Source organism: Lithobates pipiens, unplaced genomic scaffold (assembly GCF_037356315.1).
Source record: "Lithobates pipiens isolate NorthernLeopardFrog02 unplaced genomic scaffold, aLitPip1_a1.2 Scaffold_35, whole genome shotgun sequence".
Classification (NCBI taxonomy): Eukaryota; Metazoa; Chordata; class Amphibia; order Anura; family Ranidae; genus Lithobates; species Lithobates pipiens.
In genome coordinates this window covers 6,890,025-6,898,978 of record NW_027507811.1, presented here as the reverse complement: position 1 = coordinate 6,898,978, position 8,954 = coordinate 6,890,025, and the positions used below count along the sequence as shown (strand labels likewise).

At 45.6% G+C, this 8,954-nt stretch overlaps 2 protein-coding genes across 3 annotated transcripts; both read right to left on the bottom strand.

The window, feature by feature from the left end:
- Window positions 1-651: 651 nt before the first annotated feature.
- LOC143955792 (uncharacterized) lies at window positions 652-5,759 on the bottom strand. Its single transcript, XM_077465912.1, has 5 exons — window positions 5,665-5,759; window positions 5,368-5,586; window positions 5,093-5,287; window positions 4,802-4,937; window positions 652-4,197 (listed from the first exon to the last, which is right to left on the bottom strand). The coding sequence occupies exons 2-5, from the start codon at window positions 5,515-5,517 to the stop codon at window positions 3,317-3,319; spliced, it is 1,362 nt and encodes a 453-aa protein (XP_077322038.1). The 5' UTR covers window positions 5,518-5,586; window positions 5,665-5,759; the 3' UTR covers window positions 652-3,316.
- LOC143956015 (gastrula zinc finger protein XlCGF66.1-like) lies at window positions 5,759-7,666 on the bottom strand. 2 transcript variants are annotated; one of them, XM_077466145.1, is made up of 4 exons: window positions 7,308-7,666; window positions 6,790-7,055; window positions 6,089-6,223; window positions 5,759-6,000 (listed from the first exon to the last, which is right to left on the bottom strand). In XM_077466145.1, the coding sequence occupies exons 2-4, from the start codon at window positions 6,883-6,885 to the stop codon at window positions 5,800-5,802; spliced, it is 432 nt and encodes a 143-aa protein (XP_077322271.1). In that variant the 5' UTR covers window positions 6,886-7,055; window positions 7,308-7,666; the 3' UTR covers window positions 5,759-5,799. The 2 variants fall into 2 exon arrangements, with proteins under 2 accessions (XP_077322271.1, XP_077322272.1); XM_077466146.1 differs by having other exon boundaries at window positions 6,790-7,052.
- Window positions 7,667-8,954: the final 1,288 nt, after the last annotated feature.

The window sequence follows — 8,954 nt, the reverse complement described above, 5'->3', positions numbered from 1 at the left end:
ACACCACTTGGACCTGCCCTGCCAAGGAAGTTTCATGTATCCCTGTTGTCACTCCTGACCATCTGCCTGAGTTCCACCTTGCTTGCCTCTTGACCACTCTTCTGCCTGCTCCTCCTGATTCCTTTGCATGACCTTGGCTCCGTTCCCATACAACCTATATGACACCCATGCTTGCCTCTTGACCACTCTTCTGCCTGCTCCTCCTGATTCCTTTGCATGACCTTGGCTCCGTTCCCATACAACCTCTATGACACCCATGCTTGCCTCTTGACCACTCTTCTGCCTGCTCCTCCTGATTCCTTTGCATGACCTTGGCTCCGTTCCCATACAACCTATATGACACCCATGCTTCTTTGATCCTGGCACTCCCTGTCCTTACCTCCAACTTCTCACCTTCACCACCAGCTCCAGCCTCAAGGGAAGCCCTCTTGTCACTTCGGCCTCCAACCAGATATGTGACACTTATCCATGGATGAGATCCTTCCATTAGGCCAGATTAGGGCTGGTTTAGGCTCAGGAAGGGTGGATTGACAGGGAATATTACGTGATAGTAATAACTGTATCTCCTCTGCTTAGGGTGGCACATTTACACATTTCCTCCAAAACTATACCAGCATAGGGGCAACCCAACAAAGACACACAGAGAAAGGCTTGTGAATAAGAACTCCACACAACCCAAGTTGTTTATTGAAATACCTTAGCTGAGCATTAGAAACATCAAGGAGATGACTTACTGAAGTTTGGAAATGAATGTCCTAGGTCTTGGTGGCGATGCTGGTTAATCTACATAACGTACACAATCACATCTACACATTAACTGAAGGAACATCAACACGTTCTACTTAGTATGAGTCTTCCATACCTTCATCCAGGAGTGGTGGCCTTTGTATAAAATGCCTTATCCAACCGGATCCATGGGTGTGATCTTTCCATTATGGCCATTATGGCTGATTTAGGCTACATGACAGAAAGAATTGTACATCCTCTGCTTTGGATCTGCACAATACAGAGGGGGGGGGGGGGGGGGGTTCACCTTTCATGTACATGGCCATAATACTCCTGATTCCTATCATGTAGTACAATGGTCTCCAAACTGGCCCTTTTTATCTGGCCCCTGAGGCACTATTTCATCCACTGACCCCAACAAAGGGCACAATTGTTCCCAATGACACCAAAGTTGGGGCACAATTCCTCCCACTGACCCCAACAAAGGGGTAAAATTGTTTCCAATGACACCAACGATGAGGCACTATTCCACCTAATGACACCAACGATGGGGTACAATTCCGGCCAATGACTCCAACAATGGGGCATTATTCCTCCCAGTGACACCAAAGATGGGGCGCTATTCCTCCCAATGACACCTACAATGGGGCAGTATTCCTCCCAACGACACCAACGATGAGGCACTATCCCTCCTAATGACACCAACAATGGGGCATAATTACTCCCAATGACCCCAAAAAAGGGGCACAATTGTTCCCAATGATACCAACGATGGGGTACAATTCTGCCCAGTGCCTCCAACGATGGGGCACAATTCCTCCCATGGACACCAATGAAGGGGCACATTTCCTCCCAATGACACCAACAATTGGGGCAATGTTCCTCCCGATGACACCAACGATGAGGCACTATTCCTCCTAATGACACCAACAATGGGGCATAATTCCTCCAACTCACCCAAAGGGGCACAATTCTTTCCAATGACACCAACGATGGGGTACAATTCCGCCCAATGACTCCAATGATGAGGCACTATTCCTTACAATAAAACCAATGATGGGGCACTTCCCCCCCCAAATGACACCCACAAAGGGGCACTATTCCTATCAATGACACCAAGGATGAGGCACTATTCCTCCTAATGACACCAACAATGGGGAACATATATTGCCAAACACAGCAAGAAGAGGGCACAACTCCTCACAATGAGACCAACAACGGGGCACTTCCCCCCCAATAAAACCCATGAAGGGGCACAATTCTTCCCACTGACAATAATGCTGGGGCAATGATTGCTTCTACTTATACCAGGGCATTTTCTATCCCCACTGGCCACAGTCCAGCCCCTCTAAAGTCTAAAGGACAGTAAACTGGCCCCTTGTTTAATTTATTTTGGAGACCCCTGATGTAATATATGGTAATAAATGCCCCTGCAGGGGTTGCTTTTAGAGCTTGACAATGTGGTTGGTGTTCCAAAAACATGGCATGGATCCTCACAAGACTGGGCTGTTTGTATTCATGCCGATCCTCGTGTTTAGTGGAACATAGAAAAGATGGAGGGGGGTTTCTCTATGTTAGATGTGATGTGAAAGTGAGGAAGAAAGATGATCGTGTGGTTGGTGTTCCAGAAACACGGCTTGACTTCTCACAAGACTGGGCTGTTTGTATTCATGCCAATCCTCATGTTTTGTGGGACACGGGACATAGAAAAGTTTAAGGGGGGTTTCTCTATGTTAGATGTGAGGAAGAAAGACAATCTTGTGGTTGGAGATATGGTTGGTGTTCCAGAAACATGACTTGACTCCTCACAAGACTGGGCTGTTTGTATTCATGCCAATCCTCTTGTTTAGAGGGACACGGGACATAGAAAAGATGGAGGGGGTTTCTCTAAGTTAGATGTGAAAGTGAAGAAGAAAGATGATCTTGTGGTTGGAGATGTGGTTGGTGTTCCAGAAACACGGCTTGACGCCTCACAAGACTGGGCTGTTTGTATTCATGCTGATCCTCTTGTTTAGAGGGACACGGGACATAGAAAAGATGGAGGGGGGTTTCTCTATGTTAGATGTGATGTGAAAGTGAAGACGAAAGATGATCTTGTGGTTGGAGATGTGGTTGATGTTCCAGAAACACGGCTTGGCTCCTCACAAGACTGGGCTGTTTGTATTCATGCCGATCCTCTTGTTTAAAAAGACATGGGCATAGAAAAGATGGTGGGGGGTTTCTCTATGTTAGATGTGATGTGAAAGTGAGGAAGAAAGATGATCTTGTGGTTGGAGATGTGGTTGGTGTTCCAGAAACACGGCTTGACTCCTCACAAGACTGGGCTGTTTGTATTCATGCCAATCCTCATGTTTTGTGGGACACGGGACATAGAAAAGCTTAAGGGGGGTTTCTCTATGTTAGATGTGAGGAAGAAAGACAATCTTGTGGTTGGAGATATGGTTGGTGTTCCAGAAACACAACTTGACTCCTCACAAGACTGGGCTGTTTGTATTCATGCTGGTCCTCTTGTTTAGAGGAACACGGGACATAGATGGATAACATTTCCCACAGTCAGGGCAGGGAAAAACACAGGACAGGACTACTGCTTCTAACCCATGTGCAATCTACGATGTTTAGTAAGATTGGAGTTGTGTGAAAAACTTCTCCCGCACTCAGGACAGGAAAATGGTCTCTCTCCTGTGTGAGATCTCCGATGTATAACAAGTTCTGCTTTCTGTGTATAACATTTCCTGCAATCGGGGCAGGAATACGGCTTCTCGCCCGTGTGCAATTTCTGATGTCTGGAAAGACTGGTCTTATCTGATAGACATTTCCCGCACTCAGAACAGGTATAAGGCTTCTCCCCGGTATGTAATCTCTGATGTCTGGAAAGATACGTCCTCCTCGCAAAAAGTTTACCGCACTCGGGGCAGGAAAACGGCCACTCCCCAGTGTGAGATTTTTGATGTATAATGAGTTCTGATTTCTGGGGATAACATTTATCACAGTCAGGGCAGGAATACGGTTTCTCGCCGGTATGTAATCTCTGATGTCTGGAAAGATTGTTCTTCTGCGAAAAACTTTTCCCGCACTCAGGACAGAAATACGGCTTTTCTCCCGTGTGAGATCTGTAATGTATGATGAGTTCTGATTTGCGAGGAAAACATCTTCCGCACTCAGAACAGGAATTTCGTTGCTCATCTGTATGAGATCTCTGATGTATGAGCAAACTTAGCTCAGAGCTAAAACTTTCCCCGCATTCAGGACAGGAAAACGTCTCCTCCTCCTGAATCCCGGCCCCATCCCTCACAGTACGATGTTGCTCAGAGTCGGAGGGATCCCATGGTCTATCCACACTGTGAAGTCCACCATCCATAGTGGAGATCATTGTCTTTTCTCCTCCACAATCTCCTGTGATGTCCTCATCTTCCATTCTACAACCTGGAGATAAAGTGAGACGATCCTTTGAGGGTTTCTCCATGGCGTGTCCTGGAAAAATATAAAAACATCATCAATAGATATGAGAGGGTTAGTTCACTTCCATCAAGATCCCATCTGGATCAGGTAGATATGAGTGAGGAGATGTTCTCTGTGGTGGTCCCAACCAGCCGGGACTTTTCCCCCCACTTCAGTCCTTTGGTCCTCCTCCCAGATCACTTCTACATTTACACAGCCTTGTCAGAAGAGCAGGAACCAATGGGGGCTGGGAGGTCCATGCTCTTTGCACAACCACAAGCCTAGGAACTGGGTCATGTGACCTCTGATAGACAAGAGGGTCAAAGTTCGGACCCTTTACCATAGAACAAGTGAACATAGGCCTAGGCTTCTGGTGATATGATGAAGTGGGCTTGCTACTCGAACAAGAGGGACCAACCTAAGAAAGGCTCAATCTGTATTATCATATCTGTGCTACTGTAACTAGGAGTGACCCACAACCTAATACTGCCAGCTGAACCCCAAATAGGGTATCAGTACAGGGAGGAGACCATCATCAACCTATTATTGGCTGATATCACTTAGCTCCTGCCCTACTCTGGACCAATCAGTGAGCAGTAACAGAGCAGAGATAAGAGAAGAATATATGATGGGTCACCTGTGCTGATCTCTGTAGGAGTGTCCTCCTCTATGAATGTCCTCGTCATTCCAGCCTCCTCCGTATATTGCTGATCATCCCTCACATACGTCTCTTCTACTTCACCCTCAACTTTCATCTTCATCAGATCTTCACCCTAAACCAACAGAATGGCAGAAAATAACATCTGTAACATAGAAGTATTTATGATGTGAGATCACATAGAAAATATCATCTTGTAGAGTCCACACATCATCTCCACATGTCAGAGTGTTCAATCACTTTATGTTCCCGACCCTCAACTCCACCTACCTGATGATGGTGGGGGATGGTGTGACCTTCCTGTGTGGAATCCAGAGGACGGGGACATCTCTCTGGTGGGTTTCCCTTACTGGGTGGCTGTATTATATCTTTGGGTTCTTCTGAAACCTCTCCGATCACATTATACACCTCATCCTCTTTACACTCTTCTTTGATACCAATATTCAAATTCCAGAGGATTCCATTCTGAATATATAATAAAACATTAATTGTAGCAAAAAAGTTTGTGTATAACTCATGACTGGCAATGGTTAATAATCATCTACCTGATGATGGTGGGGGATGGTGAGACCTTCCTGTGTGGAATCCTGGGAATACAGAGGACGGGGACATCTCTCTGGTGGGTTTATGTTACTGGGTGATTCCATCATGATGTTTATGTAGAGATCCTTGTGTCCCTCAGAGAGATCCTCCATCACGCCACAATCCTCATTCTCCTCTTTATAATCTTTTTTAACATCTATGTTATCCCAGAGGTTTCTACTCTGAATATATATTGACATTGATTGTAATAAACATGCTTGTCTATAAATTTGAATTGTTAGTGATTGTCAATCACCTACCTGATGATGGTGGGGGATGGTGTGACCTTCCTGTGTGGAATCCCGGGAATACAGAGGACGGGGACATCTCTCTGGTGGGTTCCCATTACTGGATCCATCTGTAGGAAACACACACACTGACTGAATACATTGTTTCTATGTGTTTATCAGATGATGGGGGATGGGTGGAGCCTCCGTACTGCTCTCTCCTTTACAATAAAGTCTCCTCTTACCCGGTGATGTGAGGGGCGGCTGATTGTCCATCATGACGTCCTTGTAGAGATCCTTGTGTCCTTCTAAATACTCCCACTCCTCCATGGAGAAATAGACAGTGACATCCTGACACCTTATAGGAACCTGACACACACAATGATACAGTCACCATCCAGACACATCCCTTGTCTGTTACTGGATAATGTCCCAGAATTCCCAGAATCCTCCTCACCTCTCCTGTCAGCAGCTCCATCATCTTCTTGGTGACTTCTAGAATCTTCTCCATGTTGTGTCTCTCAGGTTTTAGGGAGCCACATGGAGGCACTGTGATGGTCATATGATCACCTGACTTCACAGGAGGAAATCTCTGTATTGGGAAACCAATAGGAACATCGTGTTAGAATCCCAGAATCCTCCTCACCTCTCCGGTCAGGTCTGTGTTTTATTAATAGAGATAAGAGTGATGTCATGTGACCTCCCACAATCCTCCTCACCTCTCCGGTCAGGTCTGTGTTTTATTAATAGAGATAAGAGTGATGTCATGTGACCTCCCAGAATCCTCCTCACCTCTCCGGTCAGGTCTGTGTTTTTATTAATAGAGATAAGAGTGATGTCATGTGACCTCCCACAATCCTCCTCACCTCTCCGGTCAGGTCTGTGTTTTATTAATAGAGATAAGAGTGATGTCATGTGACCTCCCAGAATCCTCCTCACCTCTCCGGTCAGGTCTGTGTTTTATTAATAGAGATAAGAGTGATGTCATGTGACCTCCCAGAATCCTCCTCACCTCTCCGGTCAGGTCTGTGTTTTATTAATAGAGATAAGAGTGATGTCATGTGACCTCCCAGAATCCTCCTCACCTCTCCGGTCAGGTCTGTGTTTTATTAATAGAGATAAGAGTGATGTCATGTGACCTCCCAGAATCCTCCTCACCTCTCCGGCCAGCAGGTAGATGATCTCCAGGGTGAGGTTTAGTATCTTCTCAGTCATGTGACTCCGGTCCTCCTCCATTGTCAATGATGTGGTCATGTGATCTTTGTGGGTTTCTCTGTAGATGGATAGCAGAGTTTTCTGGACTGTACAGTACTGGTACAGAGAAAAAAATGAAGAGAATGTTCCGGCCCCGTAAGTGGGGAAATGTTCTGACCTGAAGGAGCCAATCTAGGTTTCCACACTATATATGTGTGTATCATCATCTGCTGGAGATAAAAGACGTCACAGTGACTATGGAGGACGAGGACGGAACATGACGGGGGGTTACTGGGTGTAAATATTTTTAGATTGTAATCTCTAACAAGCAGGGCCCTCTGATTCCTCTTGTACCAAATTATAATGTAACTGTAATGTCTGCCCTGATGTAAAGCGCTGCGCAAACTGTTGGCACTATATAAAACCTGTATAATAATAATAATAATAATAATAATAATAAATAGAAAATAAGCTCTTATTACCTCCTCTGCTGCCACTTCCAACAATGTCTACTCTTTAAGTCCTCCCGACTCACCTCTCACCCGAAACTTCCTGTCTTTACCTGACATCACTTCCTGTCTACCATAGAGACTTCCTATCTTGGTAGAAGTGAGAAGATCACCATCTTGTGGAGCTCAGAGGAACTACAGTCCCAAGAAACATCTCGTACTGTGAGCACGGCCTTGTGCTGTGTGTATGTACTGTATATATCCTTATAGATGGGGTCATTAACGCTCCCACCAAGGGGGAGAGAAATATATTGGCCTACAGCTTGATGTAATCAGCTTCTTTTTCTCTCAGTTGTGCTGTCCTTTAAACATATTGGACAATAAGATTGCATTGTTGTATGTATCTCTACAGTAAAGCATTTGTTGAGGAAGTACACATCTTCATCTGTTCCTGTTGTTTAGATCAGAGGTCTCCAAACTATGACACACAGGCTACACCCAGCTCACTGCAAGATTTTTTTCTGGCCTAAAACTGTCTGTGAAAACACCCTGACTGGCTGGCTATGGATATCCTGGCCTGTGTATCATAATACAGAGACCTATGCATCCACTAACAGCCAACCATGGCCTTCCCCCAGTCCCTAGTCCTCCTTCCCTTCTGTCATGGTTTGTTTCTAGGACTGCCAGTGTCCTAGCAACCAGTAATGTGTTCATCCTGGACACAGAACTCCTCCATCCAGGTCAGCTTCCCTTCTGGGATTTCACACTGATTCTCGGCCATTTGAATGGTAAGGAGGGAGTCTGCTGGGCACACACGGATGCAAGGGGGGGGGGGGGGGGCTCCGATGAGCATATATTTATGTAACAGGGTCTCTGCTAGGCACACCTAGATGTAAAAGGGGATTATGTTGGGCACACATAGATGAAGGGCTTTTTTTCAGGGGGAACTTGGTGGATCTCAGTTCCACCACCTCTGGCTCAGACCCTTGGGGGGGGGGTCCTGCTTACCATAATCACTTATAAACACAGAAGTCCGGTTTCTGTGTTTACCAGTGACAGCTCTGCATTCTGTGTGTAACCCCCTGAACTCTGTATGTAATGCAATCCTGGTATTTAATGCCCCTTTAAGACCCTCTTACTATTCGTGAAAGTTGACTGACCACACCCAATATTTAATGTGATTTGGAGGGTGTGTTTGGTAGGGTTGCCACCTTTTCTTCAAGTCAAACCCGAACACTTTTGCGGTGCACAGCAATTTTTTTTTATAGTATATAAACTATACATATATTTTGCTACTAAATAACATTTACTAATCATATGAAGTTAATAACAAGAGTTCCCCCTTTAAATCAGAGTCCACAAAATTCCCTCTTACATCTGAACTCAGAGTTCCATTTCACTGTAAGGAGGGACTCTGCAGACTCTGATGTAAGGGAGAACTCTGGGGACTCTAACATAGGGGATGCTCTGGGAATAATGAGGGTGTACACTGAGAACTCTGATGTACAGAGAATATTCTGATGTAAGGGGAAACACTGTGGCCTCTGGTGTAAGGGGTGCTCTGAAAACCCTGATTTACCTTAGTGTACTTACTCAGAGGCAAGAGAGAGAAGGGGAAGACTTCAGTCACAGACGGATGGATGGATAGTGAGCTCACTCACCCCTTGGCAGTCCACACCT

What these genes read in the sequence shown, in the direction of transcription:
- LOC143956015 (XM_077466145.1), bottom strand. Translation starts at nt 6,885, where the DNA reads ATGACCACATCATTGACAATGGAGGAGGACCGGAGTCACATGACTGAG. An exon ending in TCTACCTGCTGGCCGGAGAG is followed by an intron (nt 6,224 to 6,789) that starts GTGAGGAGGATT and finishes TTCCCAATACAG; the next exon opens with AGATTTCCTCCTGTGAAGTC. An exon ending in TGGAGCTGCTGACAGGAGAG is followed by an intron (nt 6,001 to 6,088) that starts GTGAGGAGGATT and finishes TGTGTGTGTCAG; the next exon opens with GTTCCTATAAGGTGTCAGGA.
- LOC143955792 (XM_077465912.1), bottom strand. Translation starts at nt 5,517, where the DNA reads ATGGAGGATCTCTCTGAGGGACACAAGGATCTCTACATAAACATCATG. An exon ending in CCATCCCCCACCATCATCAG is followed by an intron (nt 5,288 to 5,367) that starts GTAGATGATTAT and finishes TTATATATTCAG; the next exon opens with AATGGAATCCTCTGGAATTT. An exon ending in TCCTACAGAGATCAGCACAG is followed by an intron (nt 4,198 to 4,801) that starts GTGACCCATCAT and finishes ATATTTTTCCAG; the next exon opens with GACACGCCATGGAGAAACCC.